The sequence below is a fragment of the Meriones unguiculatus genome, chromosome 4, assembly GCF_030254825.1.
Source record: "Meriones unguiculatus strain TT.TT164.6M chromosome 4, Bangor_MerUng_6.1, whole genome shotgun sequence".
Lineage (NCBI taxonomy): Eukaryota > Metazoa > Chordata > Mammalia > Rodentia > Muridae > Meriones > Meriones unguiculatus.
In genome coordinates, this window is record NC_083352.1 from 101,755,546 (window position 1) to 101,782,423 (window position 26,878).

Genomic DNA, 26,878 nt, shown 5'->3' on the forward strand with positions numbered 1-26,878 from the left:
GATGTCCTCACAGCTGGCCTTCATAGAGCCAGTGGTTGAGTGAGCTAAGCCCAGCACACAGCAAAGTCTTGTTTGAACCAGATGTCATTTGAAAACAGGGCTTGTAGCCTCTGGCCCCAACCCTTCAGCTCTCCCAGCCTCCTTGAAGGGCATCTACCATCTTCAAAATGGCCAAAAGATGTGCCCTGCAAGCCAATGATTGACCTGCAGGTGCCTCCCACTGGTGTCCTCCTATTGATGACATGTAGCAGAAACTAGGACATTTACTACAGCAAAGCCAGGGACCAAACACTCCCTGAAAGGGATGAATGAGCGCTGGGACCTAGCAATATTTTTCAGAAGACCCATGTTTGGTTCTCAGCACTCACATGATGGCTCACAATTTTGCCTGTTACTCCAGTTTCAGGGAATCAGATACCTTTTCTGACCTTCACAGGCACCAGGCACACACATAGTAGACATATATACATGAAAGCAAAGCACTCATACACATAAAATTAAAAAAAAATATTTTAAAGAGGCTGGAGAGATGGCTCGGGGTACAAGAGCATTTGTTGCTCTTTCAGAGGACCCAGGTTCAATTCTCGGCACCCATGTTGAAAGTCCGAACCATTTGTGACTCCAGTTCCGGTGCACCTGACACCCTTCTCTAGCCTCCTTGAGCACCAGGCACACATGTGGTGCTATAGACAAAACAGACACTCGTATACAGAAAATAAAAATTAATGAATATTTTATAAATTACATTTAAAAGATTTGTTTTATTTCATATGTGTGTGTGCCCGCTTGTCTGTATATGCACCACGTGCATCCAATGCTAGAAGAAGCTTCTGGAACCCCTGGGACTGGAAAAATGTGAGTTATCATGTGGGTGTTGGGAATCAAGCCCTGGTCCTCTGAACGAACAAGTAGTTTTAAACACTGAGCCCCCAAATAAACCTTGAGTGAAAGTGTTATTTGCTGTGGAGGAACAGATTCACTGAGCAAGGAGTCTGCCTGAAATAGCTAATGAGGTGAGTTCTTTGTTGGGGCTTCTTTAAGGGATAACCTGAGCTTTCCCCAAAGCGGGCTGTCTAGCTTTCCTCAAAGGCTTCTTGTCTTTTCCCTCTGGGTGATAGAACCGGGTTCAGAATCTAACGCGAACTCTGGTCACATATTGGCTCTCTCATCTCAGGCCCAGACTGTCGCAGGGCAGGCAAGGAGGCCTGCTTAGCACCCTCAAAACTTTGACAGATAGGTATATAAGTTAGCCACAGCCACCCACCTCCTCAATAGGCGCCGCCCCAGTAGTTCCACGTGACTCCCGACTCGCTCCGCCCCATCCCGTCCGGCCCCGCCCCTCCAGCGCGAGACTGAGTCCCAAGCGCGAAATTCTGGGCGAGAAGCCACGGCGCGCAGGCGCGATGGTGGCGACTCGACGGCGCTCCCGGCCTGCCCCGCGCGCTGACGTCGCGCAGCTTCGTCCCAGCCGCCGCGGCCGCCATTGGAGTCGGCGCCCCATCAGCCTGTCCGCTACCTCCCGCTGCCTCCCGCTGTTTCAGCCCGCGCGCTTACAGCTGTCGCCGCGCCCGGCCGCGCCCGCGGAGTTGGCGGCGGGGCCCGGGGCCGCGCGCGGCGTGACAGGCCCGGCCTCGCGGGAGGCCCGAGCCGGCGGCGCCCCGGTCCCGCGCCGCGCTGTTCATGAAGCATGTCGGCCACCAGCGTGGACCCCCAGGTAGGGACGTCTCCGGACCACGGTCGCGAGACCAGGCCGTGGACTGGGCAAGACAGATTGCAGTCTGGTCAGCGCCGGGGACCTGTAGGCTGGGCTGGGGTTGGGGGTACGGAGTCCGGGCTGGGAACCGGGCGGCCGGGTCAGGGCTTGAATCTCCGGGCCGAAGATTTGGATACCAGGCCGGGCCTGAGTTACGGGTTCAGATGGCGGGGTCTCTGGGCTTGGCCGTGGTCAAAGTGTGGGAGATCTGGAGGCCAGGCCAGGGTCGCGTCGCCCTTCGTGGGGCATTCTCCGGATAGTAACTTTGTGTTTCCTTTCCCGGACTGGGTGGTGTCCACCCGCATATCCTGGCCTGCGGCGACGCAGAGAACAAAAGGACAAGATAATAAAGGTGAGGAGAGTTCCGGGAAGTCATACGGACTTTGGAGGAGAACGGGGTATTGCCAGTGTGGACAAGAGAAAGTCTACCAACCTGGCTTGGAATCCAATGAAACTTAGTTTCCTCCGTCAGCTTGGAGGAGATGAAACTTTCCATTTCCGGGGTATTGACAGATTGGAAGGGGACTAAAAAATAAAGACGTACCCGGAGTAGTGCAGTCCTTCCCTCTTCACCTGCAAGAACAGTTACCTGGTGGGGGAAGGAAATAGTGATAAGGTGACAAGACGTCCTCGCAGAGTCGGGGGGGGGGGGGCTGAGTGACTGGTCTTCTGTTAGGTAGTGGGTGGCTGTGGAGGAGAATCAGCCAGCCAGCTAGCCTGTGGGCCTCAGAGGCACTGCCCTCCACCCCTAGTTACAGTCATAGTAAGTTTATTACCATCTCCTGTGCTATTCTGGCTTGTAATAAGCTCCCAAAACTTGTGAGACCTCAAAAGTGACACTAAATGTTTACTTGAAAGACTGTTCTTAGCCAGTGCGTGTTGTTACTTGGGTGTAACCAAATATGGTTCATCGTGTTTTAAGGTTGGAAAAGGCCCAACACTTTATTTACCATTCCTTTTCTTTCCTTTACTGGCTGTGCACTGTGTAAGTGGAGAATCAGATGATAGTGAGCTTCGATTACAGCCCTTTCCAGCTGAGCACCCTGCCCTCAGATCTCCACACACAACTGGGCTCTTAAAAGCATGTGTGCTCTGTCTGCCTGGCATAGATCTTCTGAGACCCTGTAGATTTCATCAGCGGGGGTGGGGGGGTGTCAGTACTAGAGCACTTGACTGGCATATGGCCTTGGTTCAGTCCCCCCCACCTCTAGAGTGGGGGAGGGGCCATCACATGACCCTTAAAGTCTGACTGTAATAAGTTTCTTGCCATTTATTTGCAACAAAATGACATCTAAACAAATTATAGTTGTATTTTTATTTTAAAAGTAGTTTATGAAGAGTTGTGCAGCATCATTCTAACTAGGCATGTAAACATCAGCTCTCGAGAGTTTACCCATTTTGAAATAGTTATCTAATAAAAATTGATAAAAATAGACTTTACTAAGGTTTCCATGCTTAAAAGTAATTTTTTAAATCTTGAAGATAATATTTTGCAACTTCTTGTTCTAGTACAAAATGGTTCTTTACATCAGAAGGATACAGTCCATGACAATGACTTTGAGCCCTACCTTTCTGGACAATCCAATCCGGTGAGTTTATTTTATTAGCATATTTTTTTTATTTTTTAAATAATTTTGCTTTTAATACATATATTATAAATATTTCTATTTTTTTGTACCCCAAACAGGAGATAGCCTAGAAAGTATTAGAAATGATAGAGTGGGCTAGGAGATGTGGTTTGAGCAGGTCTTCCTGCTGGGCCTGGGGCCTGAATGGAAGATAGTCTTCTCCATGTGGAGCAGCATCCCATTGAGGTTGAGTATAGGCAGTCTTCTAATTGATCCTCAGCATTTGTAGGCTTTTTAATGCTTTTTTAATGCTAACCATAAAGGAGTGTATGGTTCCCTGAAGCTTTGTGCTGTGTTCACTTTGTCTCTGGAGGGTTGGTGTTATGATCTAGGAGAGTAGCTAAGCACTGGACAGTGAAGCAGACTCCTTGTCTGTGCTCAAACCTGCATCAGGTGACTTGCCTCCCCTGAATCCTAGTTTCCTTTTTTTATGAAAAAATAATCCTGCTGTTAGGACTCTTAGGAGATGGGCATTAGAGAGGTTATATAAAGCACAGAGAGAGTACCTGTATAGTCCAGTAAGCTCCAAGGACTTTTGTTCTCAGGTAATTCAGGATTTCTTATCTTTGCCAGCATGGACCCCTTCCATTTTCATGTGTATGTATATATGTATGGGCACAAGTATGTGTGTCTAATGAGCCATGGGGACCAGGAGGTGGGGATCAAACACATATAGACTTGATGTTGATGTCATCTTCTATCATCCTTCTACCTTATTCAGTGATGCATGATCTGTTAAACCCAGAGCTTGCCAGTGTGGCTATGTCTTGGTTACTTTGGGAATCTCCCGCCTTTACAAGTAGGCCACCAAACTTGTCTGGCATTTACATAGGTTTGAGGGGTTCCAAACTCTGGTCCTAAAGTTTGAGTGGCTTTAAACTGAGCCATCTCCCCAGTCATTACTTTAATTTTTAAGTATGGGCATTTCCGTACATGCACAGGTGACCTCAAAGTCTAGAAGAGGGTGTTAGATCTTCTGGAACTAGAGTTACAGGTGGTTGTGAACTGCCTATATAGATCCTGGCAACTGAACTATAGTCCTCTGCAAGAATAGCAAGTGCTCGATCTCTGGGCCAGCTCTCTAGAACTATATAATGAAACTTTTTTTTAACCTTTTGAACATTTCATATGAACATACACTATATGTTGATCATAACAGCCTCATATTTCCCCAGTGTGCCCCTCCTATCTTCATGTCCTCTCTGTCCCCTAACCTGGAATCATGGGCATTTTGTGCCAAAGCATTGTTTTGGCTGTTCCCTGCACTAGAGAATCTCCAGTATCTCCCTGGCTCCCACCCACTTGATTCTATGTACAGGTTTTCATGAGAATTGTCTGCAAGATGTTTTCTGGTAACAAAATTGCCCTGATTAAAAACCAGAGACAATTTGGGTATGGTGGTACACAACTTTAATCCCAGGTAGAGACAGGTGAGTTCAAGGCCAACCAGGGCTCTGTAATAAAACCTATCAAAACAAACAAAAGGCCATAGACAATTTGAAATTTAGATTTAACCATAGTGTCTGCCACTTTTAAATGCCTGCTGTGTGTTTAGAGCCAACCAAGGCTTTGCTGGCCCTTCTACCAGAGGGAAATGGATTATCTGCCGGTTTTTGTTTTTGTTTTCCTCATTTGCTCCTTCTAGGTCATCTTAGAGCATTTTACAACTTTTCTCCATCTTTCTTCCCACCACATTCAGCATATCAGAAGCCTAAGAGTGTGAGGGAGCCTTAACCTTAACCTATTGGGTTGCATGGTTGCCCTGAATATCTGGGCAGTATAGGGTTGCAGAACTGACTTGACTTTCATTAGGGGCTGTTGTCCATGATAAGAACAAGTCATTAAACAAGTGTATTCTTTTTCCTCCCTTTTTTTTTTTTCTTTTTTAAGACAAGATTTCTCTGTGTAGAAGCCAAGGTCCCTGGCTGTTTTGGAACTCTGTAGATCAGGCTGGCCTCGAACTCACAGACTGCCTACCTCTGCCTCTTGAGTGCTAGGATTAAAGGCATGTGCACCACTGCCCAGCTCCTGGGTTTCTTTTAGCAGTGGTGTGTATTAAATATTAAACAAAACAAGGAACTGGGGTTGCTTTACTACATTTGAAATGTGATTTTATTAAGCAGGGACTCATGGAATATTTAGAAGGAGTTTCTTAAAAGTGGAATCGATTTTTCCCCCTTACTGTCAATTGCATGGCACTGAACTCCTCTTTTGGGGAAGCCATGAAAAGGAATGTTATTCAGGGAATCACCCCAGTAAATAGCTCTAGTTCCTGATGTCTGTATGCTCAGATGTGTGCTTTTGGTAAAGTGCTTAACTAGCATGTTGCTTTTTGTTTGGTTTTGGTTGGTTGGTTGGTTGGTTTTGGTTTGTGGAGAGTGGGTTTCTCTGTGTAGCCTTGCCTTTCCTGGACTCGCTTTGTAGACCAGGCTGGCCTCAAACTCAGAGATTTGCCTACCTCTGTCTCTCTGAGTGCTGGAATTACAGGAGTGCACCACCGCATCTGCACCAGCACATTGCATAAGAGTACATTTTCTAGAAATAACAAATTGTGTTAGGTAGGTAGAAAGTAGCAACACAGGAAGCTTTCAGGCTTTCACTTAAGGAAGCAGTTGAGGCCCAGCATGATAATGATGGCCATTTACCTCTTTGGAGAAGCTGGAACCTCTGTAGTCATTCAGCAAGTACCTACTGTCTTTGTTGTTTGTTTCTTCATTCTATCACCCTACTTTTCTGTAGTACATCTTAGTGCCCAAAGATTGTTTAAAGTGTTTGATGGACATTGCCACTCATGTTACATGTGACCACATTGAAGTTTGTATCTCCATACTCATTTGTGAGGAACTGCTTCTGGCCTTAGGAGCTTATCTTGAAAATTGAGCCTACCCAATCACCCAAGCTTTTTATCAGGGTCTTTGTGGTTTTTGTTTTTTTTTTGTTTGTTTGTTTGTTTTTGTTTTTGTTTTTCTGCCTACAGCCCATAGTTAAAGAATGCTGTGCCTTGTTAGGGTGTATGCAGCCTTTGTTGTTTGTGAATATCTGAGAGAAACTTGACACTTGGGTTACTGCCATGTCCAGGCAGTTCTGGTAGGCTTGGAATTAGCATATATGTGCCTGGCTATCCAGCCTGTGTCTGGCTTAGATTTTTGTGGCTACAGGTATATAAGATTCTTTAAAAGGTCCAATGATGGTACCCAGTTGGAGGAGTTTGCTACCACTACAGCTTCCCAGGGGGCCAAGGAAAGCATGCAGTGGGTCTTTACTTGCTCCTTAGCAAGTTGCTTAAACAGATATAGAAATTCCTCTGCATACTAGCCAAATAAGTGGCTGACATCACAGTCTCAGAAGGATCAGTCTTGAAGAAAGACCAAGAAAGTGCCTGGCCGAGTGAGTGTGCAGTGTTATTTCTCTTTAACCTTTCTTCTGTCTGTAATCTCCTGAAACAAGTGTTGTCATGCTGATTGACTGAGCAGTTTCCAGGAGTCCTAGTTGCTTGGTCACTTTTCAACCTTGCCTTCAATGCTTTCCTTTCTCATAATTGATTAGATTTGATTAGTACTTGTGTCTTAGCATGCTCTAGAGATGATCTGAAGGGCTTGGAGGAGACTGCCGTATATCTCCTTCCAGTCTCAGTTACTCTGATGTTTAGTCACCTTATTGTTCAAATGGTCTTGGAATTCTTTCCTTCTCAGAAAAAGAACAGAGGAAATGTTCTAGTCATTTGGGTCTTCCCCACCTTCCTTTTCAGTTAAGGTGATTAAACTTGGTTTAATACAAAAACAAACAAAAAAACCTTTTTAATTCTAGAACAGATTTATGGCTTTATTATACTTTACTATTTCCAAATGATCTAGGGATAACAGCTATGGTTATTCAAATTCTCTTTAATTCTTTGGAGTGTCTATTTTATTTATCTAATTTTCTAGTTATCCAGAGGAAAAGGCCTAAGAGCTCCAAGTTGTATTTTCACCTGTCAGTGTTCTCTGGCTTTGCCTGGAAGATTTATTTGCCTCCCTTGTGTGGTCCTGTTTTACCCAGACTTTGATTAGAAATCTTAAATATGGGACTACCCAGTAGTCTGGTAAGAGCTGTGGGAACCCAAGTGTTCTACTTAGAGGTGTTCATGTGTGAAGAACAACTTTTGAGTTTGTTTGCATAACTTAGTTTATTCAGCTGTGTCTCTGATAAACCATTTCATATTGGTAACTACACTGTGGAGCCACAAAGCCAGAAGGCACTGTCTTGCCTGGGGCATTTATAAGTGAGTGTAAACCCTAAGCTTGTGGCTGGCTGTATAGAGGGAGGAGGAGGGCTTGGACAGGCTTTGCATGCTTTACCAGCAGCCCCAGTGTATTTATTTCCAGGGCACATTTGAAGTAAATTGCTGCACATCTAGACCAGAACAGGGAGCATGTACTGATGGGAACCACTTCCTTCCCAGGAAAGGTGTATATCATGGACTGGCATTCAGCCTGGCTTACAGAGTTGCGGGAGCAGCGGCTACAGGTTTCTTCTGCATAAAATGGCCTGGTTGAGATAGCTTCACAAAGTAGCCTGATGCTTCACTTTCAGAGATTGAAAGAAAATACAATGGAGGTAATAGAAACCGGTCTGTTAGTGGGGTTGAGGTAAAAACTGGAATTGGGCTAAAGCACAGTTTCACGGTGCCTATGACCTCTCAGGATGGAAAGAATTAGGAGAGGTGGGGCTGCTGGTTCAGAGGCAAAGGGAGGGCGTGGTTAGGTGTTTGGACAACCTCCTGGATGCCCGCAGCACTTTTCAGGAGACCTTAGTAAACAATGGCCTTTTTATCTGGAATTTCACCTTTTCCATGGGGCTTGATTTTATTTTTACTTATTCCATCTTCCATTCTACAACTCAGAGCAGTGAGGTCTCCCCAACGCTATACCTTCCAGGCTGCTAACTGCTTCTCTTTTGTGATGCCTTACTGCCTTTGTCCTAAAAGTGTGTTTCTACATGTACATTTTTAGTTGAATCATCACACCCTTGACTTGAGGTGTGATGATTTTTGCAGAGAAAGTTAGCTGGGATCTTTGTGTTAGGATCTGAAAGAGACAATTTTAGGATTTGGGGCAGGGAGGTGTTGTGCTTGAATCTACCATATTCAGGTAGCATTTGGGCAGGGCAAGGCTGAAGAATAAAGGGGGTCCCTGTTGTGTGGTGTTGAGTGCATGGCGGGCTGTTTGTATAGCTCTGTTTTTAACCTGTGTGCTACGTCTGTTCTTTGGATGGTGGGCCTTGAGAGCTCATACCTCATAATCCTCATACCTCATTAATGTCATACCTCATAATCCTAAATTGTGTCAGTCTCAGTTACGGCCTAAGTGTAAGTCAGAATGACTTGAGCATCTTTTCTGAGTCCTTATTGCTGTTTTTCTGTTGGTTTGTGGCCCAGTGGGTTAGAATGGCATACCATCACTAGGGTCTTCCCTTCTATTTGCCTTTCTCATAATTAAAGTAGTTGCTGAGGAGAGGGCTGATCTTCCTTTGGAAGGACTATGCCCTCCATAGTCCTTTTAAATCCATGAAGGCATCTGTATGCTTCTGCCCAGAGCTTATTGATTCTTCTTCCCCCTGGCCCTGTTGTTCAGGCTCCTTTGAAGGATTCTGGGAGGAAGTATGCGACAGGAAGTTGCAGTGGAGGAGCCAGAATCACTGAAATCCTTCTAGGAGAAGATACACCAAGTTTTTTGGTTTTGTTTTGTTTTTTTTTTTTTTCATGTTTATAGACTATTTATAATGACCTATTTGTAGATGCTAAAAGTGTTTATTATAGGAAGCAATTATTCCACGTTAAATGATCTGAAGTAGTCTGATGCCAAGTAAAACTTTATTAACCTTCACTAGACATGTCCACCCCCAAGCACAAATTGCCATGCTATAGGAAGGTCCTTTATTTTTTTTTTTAAACCTCACTGATGAGATTGAAAAGAAATATAATGAGATAATAGAAACTAGTGTGTTGGTGGGGTTGAGGTGAAAACCAAAATTGAGCCCAAAGCACCTCTGTTATACCTGAGGACTGCGTGTAGAGAACCTCAGCTGAGTGTCTCTCCAAAGAGATGTTATTTTAGAGCTGCCAACTCCAAAATTTACATCTGCAGCCTAGGAAACTCCTTAGAGGTATAGTAAGGCTATCAGGTCAAGATGGTGAAGCATCCCATCCTTCCTCTACACCATTTTGCCTTTAAAGCCCCTCTCACAAGCCCCTGATACAGACAGAGGTGGGGCTTCGGAAGACTTAACTAAAGTGGGTCTTCTGCTATCAGATAGCAAGGTTCTTAAACTCCAGGGACTTGATATTGGTAAAGGCCTGGAACCGTTGAAAGACCTTGTTCTCCACGCTGAGCACCCAGGAGTGTGCCCAGGAAACCATGGAATGTGAAAGGCAGAGCCTCAGAAGAACTCAGCCGGGGGACTATTGGGAATGTCGGGTAGAAGAGGGTTTTAAAGGGCGTTGAATACCAGTGCCCAGGTGTGTTAACAGGTCAGTGAGCTGGAGCTTGCTAGTTTTATTGACTGTCGGGGCCATCTCAGTGCATTTTGAAAGCTGTCCTCATGCTTTGCTGTGCTATTGGTGTTGGTTGTAAATTTTACTATTTCAGGACTGGGTTGGATTCCTCTGATTGGTGAAGGTGGAAGGGTGGTTTGGGTAGGTCATTTCATCTGAGTTCAGATCATTGCAAAGCTGGTTTTGTATTTTGAGGCAACAGCTTAGGTTGCATTTGTTACGAATTTCTCTAGATCCTGACTTTTATTTTGACATTGGTGGCCAAAGCTTTCATTTAAGAAGAAATAATCATGTGCCATAGTAGGCTTTTTTCTGCTCTGCCTGTGTATGAAGTGGTCAGCATGGTGGGCTGTATGACAGGAGTCTAATTCATCACCTGTTTGTTTTCACAGAGTAACAGTTACCCCTCGATGAGTGATCCTTACCTGTCCAGCTACTATCCACCATCCATTGGATTTCCTTACTCCCTCAGCGAGGCACCATGGTCCACTGCAGGGGACCCTCCCATCCCATATCTCACTACCTATGGACAACTTAGTAATGGAGACCATCACTTCATGCATGATGCTGTTTTTGGGCAGCCTGGAGGTCTGGGGAACAATATTTACCAGCACAGGTTTAATTTTTTTCCTGAAAACCCTGCATTCTCAGCATGGGGGACAAGTGGTTCTCAGGGGCAGCAGACTCAGAGCTCAGCCTATGGGAGCAGTTACACTTACCCACCAAGCTCCCTTGGTGGCACAGTTGTTGATGGGCAGACAGGTTTTCACAGTGACACCCTCAACAAGGCCCCTGGGATGAACAGTCTGGAACAGGGCATGGTTGGCCTGAAGATTGGGGATGTTACCACCTCTGCAGTTAAGACAGTGGGTTCAGTTGTCAACAGTGTGGCACTGACTGGTGTCCTTTCTGGCAATGGTGGGACAAATGTAAACATGCCAGTTTCAAAACCAACTTCATGGGCAGCCATTGCCAGCAAGCCTGCAAAACCACAGCCTAAGATGAAAACAAAGAGTGGGCCGATAGTAGGGGGTGCCCTGCCTCCCCCACCAATAAAGCATAACATGGACATTGGTACATGGGATAACAAGGGCCCTGTTCCAAAGGCCTCAGCTCCCCAGCAGACACCATCCCCCCAGGCTGCCCCACAGCCCCAGCAGGTAGCTCAGCCTCTCCCTGTTCAGCCCCCACCTTTGGTCCAGCCACAGTATCAGAGCCCTCAGCAGCCACTTCAACCCCGCTGGGTGGCTCCTCGAAACAGAAATGCAGCATTTGGGCAGAGTGGAGGGGCCAACAGTGACAGTAACTCTGTTGGAAATGCCCAGCCTGCTTCTACCCCAAGTGTAGAATCCCACCCAGTCCTGGAGAAACTGAAAGCTGCCCACAGCTACAACCCTAAAGAGTTCGACTGGAATCTTAAGAGTGGGCGGGTGTTCATCATCAAGAGCTATTCTGAGGACGACATCCACCGCTCTATCAAGTACTCCATCTGGTGTAGCACTGAGCATGGCAACAAGCGCCTGGATGGCGCCTTCCGCTCCATGAGCAGCAAGGGGCCTGTTTATCTGCTTTTCAGTGTCAATGGGAGTGGACATTTCTGTGGGGTGGCAGAGATGAAGTCCCCTGTGGACTACGGCACCAGTGCTGGGGTCTGGTCTCAGGACAAGTGGAAGGGGAAGTTTGATGTGAAGTGGATTTTTGTCAAGGATGTGCCCAATAACCAACTTCGGCACATCAGACTGGAGAATAACGACAACAAACCTGTCACAAACTCCCGTGATACACAGGAGGTGCCCTTAGAAAAAGCAAAACAAGTGCTGAAAATTATTGCATCCTATAAGCACACGACCTCCATTTTTGACGACTTTTCTCATTACGAGAAGCGCCAGGAGGAAGAGGAAGTGGTGCGCAAGGTGAGTTGTCTTTGGGTACCTGTTACACAGGTGTCTCGCTGCATGCCAGGGGACCTGCACAATGGGCTGGAGTGTAATGGGCAGTCTGTTGGTCTAGTGACATATTCCCCAGTCAGGGCAGGTTGATACAGTATGAGAGGCATCTCTTAGCTATTACATCACTGGGATGAGCCAGTAGTGTGATGTTTTGAGTGGATGTCAATAAAAATCTTACCACTTTCCTGTTATAAGACATGGTAATCTGGACTACTGTGTATATACTTAAGAACAGAGAATACAGGAAAGCTGTTCTTTCTAGTGTCTGCCCAGTCAAGCACACTTAGAAACCAGTGTTCAAGGGGCTGGAGAGATGGCTCAGTTAGGACTACTGGTTTCTCTTCCAAAGGCCCTGAGTTCAATTCCCAGCAAACACAAGGAGGCTGGTAACCATGTATAATGAGATCTGGTACCTCCTTCTGGCATGCAGGCAGAATACTGCATAAATAGTAAGCCTTAAAAGAAAAAACAAAACTGTTCATGTGGCACCAGGAAGCCAGTGAGACTGCCCATGGTATTGGCTGTGCCTTGGTATTCCACCTGCCCAAAGATCTATGCACTACCACACCGTAATTGGAAGCTCTGGGTCTAAAGGTCAGTTCCTATTGTCCTTTTAGGAACTCAGAAGACCTACAGTTTGGGGGAACTTAAATCCACTTAAATCATTTAAGTACTAAGAATAGTGTACTGATGGGGAGCTGGCTTGGGATCCAGGTATTTTGTAATTAAAGATTATGGTTATGTGGTTAGGTCCATTTGCCTGGAGATAGTCCTAACTGATATGATGCCATTTGGTCTGCAGAACAGAAATGAAACAGGTCTTGGTGTATTATGAAGTGTTTATTACCTAAGAACATTTGTCCTGAGATTCTCTTTTTTTGTTTGTTTGTTTCATTAACTGTCAGTTAGCATGGGAGGTTGCTTGTTGGCTGGCCTCCAGTCTTTTTGTCCTCTGCGTTAGATGACTTGCTTATGTGAATAGTTAAGCATTTTGAGCAAGGAAGTATGGAAAAAGCCTCGTGGTAATGCTGCTGGTACCATTAAGTTACTCTCATCACATGTAGTGATGATGAGAAAAAGCATTAAGAAAGGGATGACATTTATTTCCAGTAACTGAAATTGTGTAGATTTGGCTTTTTAGGTATAAAATAAGAGATAGGCATTCCTTAACAGTGACATAAGTTCTTAAAAATAGGCTGTTAGTGATTTTGTTTCGGTAGCATTATCATATATATACCAGTGTAAACCAAAAATGCCTAGAGCATCTATAGATCAGACCACTGTGTTAGCACAGTATTGTTAGTGTGGTGTCTGCCTGAGTCAGAACAGGGGTGATAAATGAAACTTAGGTCCTTTTATCTAGTAGCTACCTATTTTGGTCCTTTTATCTGGTAGCTAGCTATTTGTGTTAATGCTGTGTTAAAACTGCGCATGTGTTAATGCTCAGTTTTCTTTTAAATACTGAATCTTCAGAGTTCCATTAAAAATGCCCTGGGTGGGCCCAGAGAGATGGTTCAGCAATTAAGTGTAGGCTGCTATTCCTGTGGACCTGAATTCAATTCCCAGTACATATATGACAGCTAGCAGCTGTCTATAATGCTTGACCCACAGGATCTGACACCCTCTTCTGGTTTCTGAAGGCACTGTACTCTTGGTTACATGTTCAGGTAAAACAGTTAACACATAAAAATAAATAAAATCTCAGAAAACAAAAGAACGCTTAGTTCTTTTATGTAACACACATATACATAAACACATACATACATACATACATACATACATACACTAAGTCTCAGAGATTGGTGATAGGCTTAGGGATAAAACTCTGCCCCTCGTTTGGTTGTGTATTAAAAATTATAAAGTCTTTTTTGTTTAATTTTTATTTAGGTGTTTTTTTGAATATGTCTGTGTGAGGGTGTTGGAACCCCTGGAACTGGAGTTACAGACAGTGGTGAGCTGCTGTGTGGGTACTGGGAATTGAACCCGGGTCCTCTGGGAGAGCAGCCAATGCTCTTAACCACTGAACCGTCTCTCCAGCCCCATAAAAACTTTTTTCTTTTTTCAAATCTTTTAAGTTTTTATCTATGCCTTCATGATTTTATATGCATCACATGTGTGCATATGCTTGCTGAAGTAAGACGAGGGTGTCAGATCCCATGGTATTGGAGTTACAGATAGTGGTGAACTTCCTGATTTGGATGATGAGAACCAAAAGAGAACCAAGTCTTCGGCAAGAACAGTGTTAGTCCCTAATTCTGCCATCTTAAAACTTGGATTATAAACTTGATTCTTAGATTGCTGTAAGGTCTCTGCTTACTCCCTGGTCTTGTGGTGAGCCTTTTGAGTGACCTTCCAGAGTTACAAGTTACTGGCATGTGGTCAGGGTCCCTAGTAGTCCTTAGAGGTCTTGAAACATTATGGAGGTCAGCATAAAGAGCCTCCTAGGAAGGACAAGTGACTCTTTCCCAAACAGTGACAGCCCCCAGCCATTAAGCTTTTTTTTAATCCATGGATTTGAGTGTTAAATTGTATTGAAGAAGACAAATGAATACTCTGGCCTTTTTTTTTTTTTTTTTTTTTAATGGTTCTAGTGGAATTTCAAACATCTCTTTATCCACAGTGGGACAGTCCTTAGGTGATTCATGCCTTTGCTGGGCTGTGTGCCAGCTACCCACCAGGTACTTTATTTTCCCTTCAAGGAGACTGGGCTGTTGGTTTATTTAGGAGTTGGAATCCCAGGTGTTTGGAGATTGAGAGTCTAGGCTTCTGAGGAATGCCATTTCATCTTAGAGTACAGTGGGAAGCTGGGAGTGGTACCACACACCTTTAATTCCAGCACACAGGAGGCAGAGGCAGGTAGATCTCTGTTTCAAAAAAAAAAAGAGCGAAGTCTGGAGGAGTGAAGAGCTGTGCCGCCTTCTAGGCTAAAATGTGCCTGCAAAATGCTTGAGGCTTTTGGAGACACCCAAGGTTCTTCTGACCTGAGGACAGACCTCACCATTTTTAAGTAGCATTTGTTTTTTAGAAAGCAAAACATAGCTAACATTTTCACAGTTGCTCTTTCAGAGTTGTTGTTTTTTTGTCCAGCTATAAATAGGAAAATATGCTAATTTCTTTTCTTCCTTTTTCCTTTCTTTGGTTTTCCAAGACATGGTTTCTCTGTGTGGCCATGGCTGTTCTGGAACTCACTTCATAGTCCAGGCTGGCTTCAATTCCAAGTCCTAGTTTGATACCTTGTTTTTATTTTGTTTTGTTTTGAGACAGTCTCACTATACAGCTGTGGCTGGTCTTGATCCATAGGCCTCTGCCTGGTGGGCTCTGGGATAAAAGGCATATGCCTCTATAGCGGTCTTTGTTTTGTTTGTTGTTGTTTTGTTTTTCAGACATAGTCTCAGATACCTTGCTTTTCAATTTAAATTTATTTTTACTCATTACATTTTACACATTTATTTGTGTGTGTGGTGGGGTGTAAAAGGATATGGGAGAGGGTGTGGCTCACTCCTTTTGTCATATGGGTCCTAGGCATCAGATCCCAGATTGTCAGACTTGGGAGCATGTGTCCTAGTCTGCTTAGCCACCTTGCCATCCCTATGTAGTTGTTTTGTTTAATCTAATCTATTAGCGGGTCTTTGTCAGAGTATTTAAAACAGTGACAGTTGAGTGTTCTGCACAGTGCCTACTAGCTGGAGATTCCTACAATGTTCTGGCCCTAGTCTGACAGGCCTCTGGGGATGACCTGGAAGGCCCTTTTAGGATGACCTGTATCCTCCTTCAGCACCCTTCCCCACAAAAAAAGTTTTATGAGCAATGTTACCTCTTTAAAGAGCAGGTGACAAACTTTGTAGCTGTTGCTAGAAAGCTATGGCTGAAGGAGCCAGACACTGTCTTCCTCTTCAAGGTGCTTTACTAGCAGCCATTTCACTCTGGGGAAACAGGCTTTTGGTTGAAGAGAATTTTCCTCTTTACACCTCAATGGAGGGTTGTGAATTCTTAGTAATCCACCTACTATTAAAGGTATGTGTGGGCAGAAGGATCAGGAATAGTTCAAGGCCAGCCTTAGGTACATGAACACTGCCTCAAAACAAACAAAACCCAAACTGAGTAATTACAAACTTCAGTAATTGTGTAGGTACTCTACTGGCAGTTTTTTCAGTTCATACCTAGGATGACTGCTGGGGATAGAACCTTTAACTCTGGGTATAATTTTTTATATTTATGCTCATTCTCCAGTAGCATGACAGTGGTACATGAGGGAGGGAGGAGGAGAGAGAGAGAGAGTCTGTGTGTGTGCATATATACAAGAGAGAAGAAAAGGGGGAAGAGAAACAGACATAAGACTATACAGAGGGTCCTAAAAGGGTTAGGACACAACATGGTGCTTGCTGTGTGTGTGATAGTATGTTTTCCTTGCCCCAGAGACACTCTGTTATGGGCTGAATTTAGATGGTGCAATGTTAGGAAAGACAAGGTGGCTTCTAGACCCACTGATCAGAAACCATGTAGGCAGACATGAAGAAAGAATTGGATGTAAGTCCCAGATTGTTGTGATGCGCATGCTGGGGGTGGAGAGCTGTCTGCGTAAGTAAGTAAGTCAGCTCAGTTGAGGAGTTATCCTTCTGACTTAGTTGGTACTGGTGGAAGACACAGAGGAAACTTGAGGTGGTGGGAAGGGCTTCAACTAGATGGCTTGTCTTGTCTTCCTGTCCTACTTCGCCCTGACTTGGAGCTTGCTTTTTAGCATTGGGCAGATTTTGGTGTTCTCTGAGTCATTGGTTTAATAGAATGAAAGAAAATTTAGAAAAGTTGTTCCTGTGTATCAGACATGCTAGAGTACCTTGCACATACCAGTCCTTTCCTTGGGTGCAGGTGCTTTTATAGATCTCCTATGTTTTATAGATCTCATGTAGCATGCTAATGGCATATGAGGGAGAGCTGGCTGGGTTGGGTTGGGGGAAGGCATGGGGTGATTGGTAGGAGACACTTGATGGGACACACGGCCCTATGACTTCTGTTCAGAGGGTCTTCTTGAGAAAGGATAGGCAACACGTGGTGCTTGAATGTAGATGGTAGTTCAGAAGCAGGTCCACGGGGACTGCCTAGACCAGGACACATCCATATTTGGCTGCAGCCTTGGCTTCAGGCATCACTATATGGGCCTTTACCTGCAAATCATAGTGCTTTATGAGCTAATAACGCTTCTCTTCTTCTTTTTACAGGAAAGGCAGAATCGAAACAAACAGTAAGGACAAGCCAGTTTGTTTTTGGTTAATGGTTGACTTTGAAAACAGTTATAAAGCTGTATGCTTGGTGCTGTCTCCGAGTCAGCTCCAGTGTCGTCCTCGTGCGGGGTTGATTGTTGCATCTTTATCTTTGTAGTTCATTTTTGCCAGATGGATCTGCATTCATTTGTATTTTTCTATGTATTATAATATTGTAGAACTCACTAATAAAGGAGTATTTTGTTTGTCAGCTTATCAGTCAGATTGACCTAATGCAAAATATAAATATTCTTCAAAACACCTAATACATCCCAAAGATATTTTTATTTTGGCAGAAATTATGTTCTTATTCTTATATCCAGTCATTTAATGTCCCTATAGGATACTTCATAGTTCTTGCCCTCTACTGCTTCACAGCAAACAAAGAGCCCATTCAGCATGTGCTGTTGGTGTCTTCTCACAGTACTGAAGTGGCTTGCCATTTTACGATCTGTGGTACCCATCAGAATGCTTACCTGCCCTTTTGAGTTTCCTTCTAGGCAGTTAACTTTTAGTTTTCAAGTGTGAGCACAGCTGTCTTTGGAGAAGCTGTCCATAGTTCAGTGCCCACGCAGAGTGGTGCTCCAGCTCTCCTTGCCACCATCTGCCACTGCATGAGGTTAGGCACTGTGGCAAGGAACAAGAAGGTGTTCTAAGTCTGGTTCAGCATTGCAACATTCTTAGTTGTTCGCAGATCGTTTTTAGTTGCCCTCTTTTGAGAATCCTGATGCTGTCTTAAGTTTTTATATCAGTAACGCTAAGCTTTAAATGTAGGATCTGATAGTACAGGCAGTGTGATGGATGCTGCTGCCGACTGTAAATTTCACTGTGTGTCTCTTTTTTTTTTTCTGTTGAATGGGTGAAAAAGTAAAAAAAAAAAAAACAAAAAAACAAAAAAAAACAAAAAACAAAAAACAAAAAATTCTTTAGAAAACACTTTGCTATCATGTTCTGTGGAATGAGGAGCCTCGGAGGAGCTCACTGCCACCTGGAGTTGGAGTTTAGCATGAAAGTGGTGCTCATGCCCGACGCCCTCGCATACTGAATCTGCACGCGCCCACTGTAGAGGATCCTTACTGTCTTAGAGAGCAGATACTTCTGAAACTATTTACTCCAAAAGACCCTCTGAGTTACCATTTAAGCTGTATTATTTAGACTTGTATTTAGAACGTGTCACTTCCTCGAGCTGTTACTGCCTGTACGGAGTCGTGGACAACATCGGATACCTGTCCTCTAGGAGAATACAAGCCTTAATAAAACACCTGTTGAGCAAGCTTGTGTGTGTTCTTGTCTTCTCTGCTGTGTGTGCCTTGTTTCTCTTGTAGCAGCAAGTCTGTGGAGTCTGCTCTAAGCAGTGGAAGCAGAGGCTGCAGTTTTGCTCTCCCCTGGGTAGTGAAAGGACAGAGGAACTTTCATAGTTCCACCTTGGACTTAGGATTCAGTCCCCCAACCTTGTGAGAATTTGCAGGTGCTAACAAAGGTGGGAGAACTCTGTTTATCAGTCATATATTGCCTAGCTTGCACAGCTGTCTCCAGGCTGGTACTTCTTGATCTCTGCCTTAACACCTTCATTCTTATATTTTCATGTTGCAGACAGCCAGTGTACTCCCCCTAGTAACTAAATCCCACGTACTAAACACTTCTTAAAGACTATGTATAGGGATGTGCACCAAGGCCTGTGTGTGAAGGTTGGAGGACAACTTGTGGGCTAGCCCATTCATTCCTTGCTAGGTTCCAGGGATCGAACTCAGGTCATCAAGCAGCAAGCACCTTTACCCATTGAACCGTCGTGCTGGTCCCTTCTTTTAATGTTTGTTCACATCAATTTTCTTTTCTTTTTTTTTTTTTTAGACTTATTTATTATGTATACAATATTCTGCCTGAATGTGTGCTGTTGCACCAGATCTCATTATAGATGGTTGTTAGCCACCATGTGGTTGCTGGGAATTGAACTCGGGACCTCTGGAAGAGCAGACAGTGCTTTTAACCTCTGAGCCATCTCTCCAGTCCCCCACAGCATTTTTCTTGCAAGGGAAAATTTAAAATGAAATGCACAAATCCAAGCTGCAATACAGTTAAACACACACACCCTCCATTTTGGAAACGGACTCTTGTAGCCCAGACTGGTGGTGAACTATTCCTGTCTCTTGTCTCCCAGGTGCTGAGCTTGCAAGCTGTGTGTGCCTCCATGCCAGTCTATATCAGTACATTATGGCTCGTGGGATTCAGATAAAGCTGAGACGCCTAAAGTGTAGTCTCAAGCTTTCCCCAAATACTTTGTCTCTACCTGGAAGATAATGGTTGATAAGGAAACAAAATGAGCTCAGGAAAATTAGTCTCTTGCCTTATTCTCTGCATTGCAACTCCAAAGCACTTCCTGTATTTTAGGAAGTTGCTTTTAAAGCATGTGTGGTTTATATTCTCTTGTGTGACTTGCATGTGTGTGGTCCTTGAGCTCTAAAGACAAGGAATTCCTAGCTTTGAAAGCTATTGGCTGAAAAGCACACAGAAGTACGGACTAAGAACAGGACATCTACCTTTGAGTACCTGGGATGACTGGGGGACTTATCCCATGGATGAGAGGAACAGGATCAATGGTCACTACAGAGGTGACAGGGACTTTAGCTAATGGTGGTTGCTGACTTTTTGTGTCATAAGTAGACAAGTACCCTTATTCCCTTGCTCTCTTGTGTGGAGTTAGGAGATGTGGTAGGCCACTGGGGTAAGGAAGCTGAAGGCCCAGGTTTGTGCTGTAATTAATACTGTCACTTTGTGAAAGGCTGTGCTGGCATTACTAATGTCCTTACTATTACATTCCCAGATTTGTCTTAAAGAAGCCACACTTAACCCCTGAAAAGCTCACAAACCTTTAGCAAGGTATGTTGGTTGAGGTCTGTCTCTAGAAGTTGCTTAAAGGACCTATGGCGTTGGCCATCACACCAGCTGCCATGCTCTGGGTAATCTGGAAGGCATGTGATGACCATGTTTTACCTGAATGCATTTCTGGACCCAGGACTCTTAGTTGGCCATCTCTTATCCCTCTTGAGTTCTTGTGATCCAGAATTGGCGAGCTCTTTTTTCACTTAGGAAAAACTTTATGGTCACACAAGAAAGGAATTACTTGTCACACTGCTATATGTCATAGGTTACTAGACCTGGCTTAAAGAAACTAAAGAAATGGGTTGTCTTTGGCCTCCCTTTTTTCTGCAGGAAGTGATATGGATGTGGAAGAGTACTCCAAGATTCTGAAGCAATATATGCAAATAAATAATGGGTTTTCTTCCTTCACTATGTGGCCCTATGACTGACAGTTTTCTATAGCTGGAATATATATATATATATGTAAACTTTTAGAAAAGGCATTTTAACAGTTACTCTCATATTTAAAACATCATCCTGTGAATGACAATTAGGATAAATTTATTTGAGCTCAATCAATACCCAATTCAAAGTATCTCCAAAGTCACCAGGCTTCCTTTCTATATGGATCTTCCTTCAGCTCATAATCATTCACTGAAGACTATTACCAAGAAGAACCAGGAGGGGCCTTCGAAGAGAGGCCACACTGGCCTGCAACTTTTTGCTCACATGGGACAGAGCAGTCTTAACTTCCTCCCTAGGTGTGAGGCTAGGTACCTGAGTTAGGAACGCATAAATTTGTTTACCATGTCATATCTAGAACCTTAAGAAGCCATGCTTGCCAAATCACCAGGCTGCCCATCTCCATGGAAGGAATGAATCCAGGATTCCAGTGGCCACTCTAAAGAGCAGCTTGAAGTGAGTAGGTACCCACTTGACCTGCTTGCTTCCTGTGGTGTAATCTCAGTGTTTGTGGTTATCCCTTCCTTTTCCCAAGTGTTCAGGACACCCTGAATCAAAGAATGACCAACAGACATCAATACCTCGGTGGTGGCTCTGATGCCAGGGGTGCTGTGCATAAGATGATGTCTCAGCCACACCCCATCCTCTACAGCTCCAGGGCCTAGGGGAGGCTGATCCATATGAGCTCCGTTGTGTGGCAGGGTATGGAGAGGGCTGTGGAGTGCAAAGTGCTGGGGACACAGTACAAGGCTGGTCATCAGTGTCTGGACTTAAGGAAGAGTAAGAGCATGGGATCTGAGTGGAACTCTACAGTCTTCAAGGAGGCTCAGCACAGTGGGTCTTAAGCCCTGAGATGAGTGAAGCCCCATCTCTGTTCAGTGGGGCATCTTGGGTTAGTCCCCCTGTTAGGCTCATCCATGTCCCAATGTATCTCTTCCTCAGCTCTTTGAGAGCCAAAGGTGTGCAGCCCAATCTGCTGGAGGAGTTCCTGATGCTGCATAGGCATCAGGTGAGTGTGAATGTTGCCCACAAGACAAATCGCCCCACCAGCCTCCCTGGATTGATCTGTTCGGGGATGCCTTGCTCCAGGGTAGCATGGGGAATAGCCTTAGCTGCTGGCTACTCTGTGCTTCTCTGTTATCCACAGCAGGTTATTGGAGCAGCAGCTTGCCCATCAAATGGGTGGGAGCACTGGGAGACTTGTGCTTTCTCCTCCCTCCGTGTTTCTCTGCCCTTAGCTAGGGATGGCAAGAAGAGACCCTGTCTAGTCAGGCATGGTAGAGTGGTATAGTAGAGAGGCTAGACCACCGGAGACACTAGGTAAGGATCCTAGAGAAGCCTCTTCCTTTTGGTCACCACTCTTGATGGGCATATTTGGGGTGTGAAAACTTGGGAGTGAAGAAGCTCTGAAAAGAACCTCTGGTTAGAATATCAGTGTGGGCAAAGGCTGCCAGGTGGGAGCCTGGAGTCTTCTTACCTTGAAGTTTCTCTGTGCACCGGACAGACACACGTGAGCCGAGGAGAAACCTGGAAATGGGCCTTTCTATGGGCTGTTAGGTCCTTAGGGGCTCTTGGGAGAGCTCCCATAGTTAGGCAGGAGGGCTGTGAGGGGCATCATCACTGCCCACTCTAAGCTAGGAAGAAAACTGCACCAGCTACTGGGTATTTCTCTAGATCTGGAGTGATTGCAAAAAGCCTTTGAAGGTCTTTCCTGACCTTTTGGAAGACTGAAGGGAAGGATTTGGAGACTGTCAGCAGTTACGTGAGTCAGAGGCTACTTGGACAGTACTGGCCAAGGGTCTCCTGGTATGAAGAGAGTTCTCCTGATGTGTGGTTGGGGCCTGTACCATGAGCCCACTCCACTGCTCAATTCTATGTTCTTAGCTGTACTCTCACGGTTCCTTTTGTCATCTAGGTTAATCAGCTTTCAGTTACTGTAACAAAATGCCTGAAATAATTAACTTATAAAGAACAAAGATTTATTTGGCTCACAGTTTGAGGGGTTGCAGTTCATGATTGGGTGGACCCCAGGCTTTTCAGCTTCTTACAGAGGTGTGGATGGCCATGACTGGCCGTGCCTGGTAGAGCAAAACTTCTCATCTCATAACCAGGAGCAAAAATGAGAAACAGGAAAGGCCCAAGACTTTACCATTCCCTTCATGGATACATCTCCCAGGCTCAAGTCCCTCCTACCTGAGTCTACCTCCTAAAAGTTGCTACCTCTCATGATACAACCTTGAAGACAAAGACTGTAGCATCTGGGAGACTTTATCTGAAACATGGTGCCTTTCTATGAATGAAGGCCTTTCGGCCGGCTTTGGGTAGCCACAGTTAGTTCCTGTGCCACATCTTTATTCTGTTGCTCTGAAGAACTGAAAACAGGACCAGACAAAAAGAGTGTCAAAAGGCCCCACCCTAAAGTGTAGAGATGATGGTGGCAGCAACTGATAAAGTGGATGAGGGAGATGGTGATGGTAGAGGTAATAATGATTATGACATGATGATGATGGTGGTGGAAGTCTCGATGATTGTCTGGCAGTGATAGTGATAACGATTGAGACAAATGATAATGAAGGTGACGAAGATGGTAAATGATCACATTGATTATAGTTATGATAACTTCACATTTACTCCCTGGACATGTCTGAACTTAACACCCAACCACAGATGGAGAAACTGAGGTGTAGTGGGGTGAAGGAACTGGGAAAATCCTGACCCCATTAGTGTGAAAACACATCTTTTTTTATCCTTGTGCTTTGTGGCTGAGTGAACCATCTTCCTCCTTACTGTCATTAGGGTCCCCTGCTTTTCCTGTCCCAGTTCTAGCAAGTGCCAGGTAGAATACATTTTGCTTCATCAGTGGGGTCCTGTCCCCTGCACACTTGCCTAGACCTTGGTGGCATTTATGGCCTGATCCCTAGAAGAGACTCAGGAATACTTCAAGAAATGAATGAACCGAGAGCATACGGAATTTCAAGGGCCTCGTCCTGTGCACCTCCCCTGTGGCGTATGTTGCCTTAGGACTGCTCTCCGGATGTGGACACTCCTGCCTCCCCTGTCATTGTTCATGGTGATTAGCCTCTGTCTGGACAAGAACCAAGGTAACTCTGGGGCTGGTTCTCTCCAGCATCATCCATCATCCCTGTCCAGGTAGAGAAGCCGGAAGCATCTCTGAGGTTCCGCTACGGCGTAGGCGCCTGCAGAGGATCTTGCCACACACACCCAGGCGGCCACAGCTGTGTGCTAGAGTATTCCGTGTGTGCCTCAAACAAGGTTTTATACTGCTTCATCGTACTTCAGACTGCCTGAGCTTGGTCTATGTACTTTGTACATAGTCACATTCTGTTCCAGCGGAGGCGTTGCCCCCTGGGGAGTGGTGGTTCTCAGTGCCATGTGGACCAGGTACAGACTGGGACTGAGAAATTTCCCAAACCTGGTCATCCATTCATGTGGGCTCACACTGTGTTTACAGGGATGGGCTTTATTGGGGTAGTTCAAGAATCTTGATTCTTGTTATTTGGCTATCTGGACATATGCTGATAATAGCCCAAGTCTTCTGAGTATCTGGAGCACCTTATAAACGTATAGTGGTGTGATCCAGGGAACAAACAGGCTAGAATACTCGGGCCTTCAGGTGCTGGGGTGTATCCTGCCTCTGCCATAGTCAGTGGTAATTTGAGTGGCAAAGCGGGGCAGAGAAGGACTACATAGAATCCAAAGACTCTGGGACAGCCTGGCAAGACCTGCTTTTTTGTTTGTTTATTTGTTTTTTGTTTTGTTTTGTTTTTTGCAAGACCTGTTTAAAGTGGCTGAGAACCAAAGATGAAGCCCAGCTCCTGAGAAAGTGTTGTCACATGTCAAAGAATGGTGTGCTCCTGTCCTCCTGTTTCTACGCACAGTGCTCATAAGGCCTGCCCCTCCATCAGAACCTCAGTGGAAGGGTATGTGTATGGATTTCTAAGTCATGTCTGACTCCCATCCCCAGCACAGATAAAAACTCTAATCTTACTGTTGGAGACTTTCTGTGTGGTGAGGACTGCCTTGCCATCAGGCTTTGGCAGCCAAAGGTGGAAAGTGTAGAGCTTGGAAGGGCAGGCATGGTGTTATTGTTGTTGTTATTATTATCAACCTCTGTTATTATTACATTTTGGCTGATGCTATGTATCTAAAAAGAGCTAGGGAAGTCTGTGTCTAAGCTCTGGAGGGATGGGAACAGCTGTGAGGCTATGGGTGACAAGAGAGGTGCCTGGTTGTGCATTCTCCCTTTGAAACAAGTTCCGCCCAACCAGCACCATCATGGTTCTGCTTCCAAGGAAGCCTGGGCCTGCTCATTTGACCCACCAGGAAGTCTCAGGTAGCCATGGGGATACTGGTTTACCCTTCTGATGAAGGTGAGAAGAGAGCACGCTATCCGGTAGAACCTGCTGCTAGGCAGCAGCCTCGGCATCTGTTCAAGGGTCCAGGAACCTCTGTTGGGTAGAGGCAGAATCCAGTCAAGGTTAAGGTAGGGGTAGGTGGGCCTGGGCCATCGTGGTAGAGGTGCCTCCATTCTGGACTCCCATAACTCTTTGATCGCACCTTTGGGAGATGCTGCAGATGAAGCTCCACTGTGGAAAGCTGGCTTTGTATGCCGTGTGGACTGGGCATAGTGTGAGGCTGGGAAACACTCCAACCAAGCCTGGGAGGCTACATGTGTGTGTGCGCTTGAGAAGATGGGGTCCCCGTGGTGAATCAGACCCTCTTTCCTCCTTCCTGACAACTGAAGTTCTTCCCATCTTTTCTTTCATCTCTAACAAGCTATGGCAGTGGCACTTCATTTTAATTTTCCTTCTGAAACATCTCTGCCCCCACCCCCTGCATCAGGAGTGAAGGTTGGTATGCTAAGGGGCAGAGAGTTTGGAGTCTGGACAGAGACTGTGAGAAGCCTGGACTGCAGGGAAAGAAGGACAGGGCTCCTGTCCACATGAGGTGCCATGTTTAGGAGATGAGATCAGGGAGAGCCCTGGGACTGGATGTATGGAGAGAGGAGGCTGCATTCTGAAGCATCTCCAGTCTCAATAGGCCAAAAAGGTGAAAAGTATTTAGTATTTCCCAAGAAAGCTATGAGGTGGCTGCTCCAATACAGCAGCTCTGTGGGGCTTCATTTGGGTGGAGATATGCTCATATTGATGTTTGAGCCATCTATCTCCTTTCTCTGGTCATTGAAGAAGGCCCTGTACCCAGAAGGGGGTTGGAGGAATGTTCCGAGCTCTTTTCCCAAGCTTGCTGTTGACCAGGTTGGCACCCAACAAGCCATATGCTGAGCCCTGGCTTCTGAGTGGGCCAGGCAGTCTATGTGTAGGGGTGAGTGTGTTCTAGGCTAAACAGAGGGACGGACTTCCAAGCTAGCCCACAAAAGACTGGGCACAAAACACAGCAGTAATAGGCTGGAGCCCTGGGCGTCTCAGAGTGATGCTGCCACTCAGCCCCCACGGGTAGTTCTAAGCTGAAGTCACTTGCGTGGGGCCTGCCCACACCTCAGCAGACAGTGATGCACCCCTGGGTACAGTGAAGCCTGAAAGACGGCCTTCCTACTGACTGTCTCATGTCTGCTAGCCATGCTCACTTCAGTCCTGTGCTCCTGAACGGGGGCCCCTGGTCTCCACTGAAGGGGGTGCAATGAAGGTGATGCTTCTCCGGGGAAGCTTGTGTCAGTGCTCAGGGCAGCTTGCCATGTGCTTTACCATCCAGTCACTGTTCAGCCTACCTCCTTCACCCTCCTCCCCAGCCCAGTCTCTGCTCACAGCCCAGAAGGTCACCGTGGTCAGGAGCCAAGTCTCCAGGAAGGGCAGTGGTACAAGAATGGAGATCCAGCTCCAGGGAAGAGGCAGGGAAATTTTTTCTCTCAGAAAATAGTGAGACTTCACGGTTCAGAGAAGCCCCAACAGAGCTCAGGCTGAACAAGGGATACATTCCTGTGCCCACCAGGAACCCCTACACTAGGGGACTGCGGCCTCTACCCATTCCTTCATTATTGCCTTAGATTCACCTTGGGGCCCTTCTCTGGGGTCACAGGTGACCAATTCTCCACCCAATTGTGAGGGAAGAAGGGGAAAAAGAAACACCAAGCTCAAGGTCAGTGCCGTAGACAGGCCAAAGCTTGCTTAGGCCCCTTCTCCACCCTCCAAGGGGCAGAGGCTCTGCAGGAGCTCTGCTTTGGGATGGGATGCAAAGGCACTAGCGGTCCATGATTGTGTGACAGTACGCATCTCTCCACGGAGTACCGAGGAAGGCTCTCTGTGCATCTCTTTGTGTCCTCATGTGGGCTCCTTTGTCCTGCTTTTCTGCTACCTGCACAGGACTTGGGGCTAGGAGAATTTGGGGCGACCCAGTCTGTCTCAGTGTTAGAGCCAGCAAAGGGGCTCATACTCACCCCTTTGAAATGAAAAGCAGGTCTG

The 26,878-nt window shown here is 45.6% G+C and overlaps 1 protein-coding gene across 2 annotated transcripts; it reads left to right on the forward strand.

The window, feature by feature from the left end:
- Positions 1-1,575: 1,575 nt before the first annotated feature.
- Ythdf1 (YTH N6-methyladenosine RNA binding protein F1) lies at positions 1,576-18,393 on the forward strand. 2 transcript variants are annotated; one of them, XM_021647344.2, is made up of 5 exons: positions 1,576-1,714; positions 2,081-2,105; positions 3,263-3,342; positions 10,306-11,826; positions 17,079-18,393. In XM_021647344.2, exons 1-5 carry the CDS (start codon positions 1,688-1,690, stop codon positions 17,103-17,105), a joined length of 1,680 nt encoding a protein of 559 aa, XP_021503019.1. In that variant the 5' UTR covers positions 1,576-1,687; the 3' UTR covers positions 17,106-18,393. The 2 variants fall into 2 exon arrangements, with proteins under 2 accessions (XP_021503019.1, XP_060238703.1); XM_060382720.1 differs by lacking the exon at positions 1,576-1,714 and adding an exon at positions 7,823-7,977.
- The last annotated feature ends 8,485 nt before the right edge of the window (positions 18,394-26,878 follow it).

What these genes read in the sequence shown, in the direction of transcription:
- Ythdf1 (XM_021647344.2), top strand. Translation starts at nt 1,688, where the DNA reads ATGTCGGCCACCAGCGTGGACCCCCAG. An exon ending in TTTCTGGACAATCCAATCCG is followed by an intron (nt 3,343 to 10,305) that starts GTGAGTTTATTT and finishes TTGTTTTCACAG; the next exon opens with AGTAACAGTTACCCCTCGAT. An exon ending in AAGAGGAAGTGGTGCGCAAG is followed by an intron (nt 11,827 to 17,078) that starts GTGAGTTGTCTT and finishes TTCTTTTTACAG; the next exon opens with GAAAGGCAGAATCGAAACAA.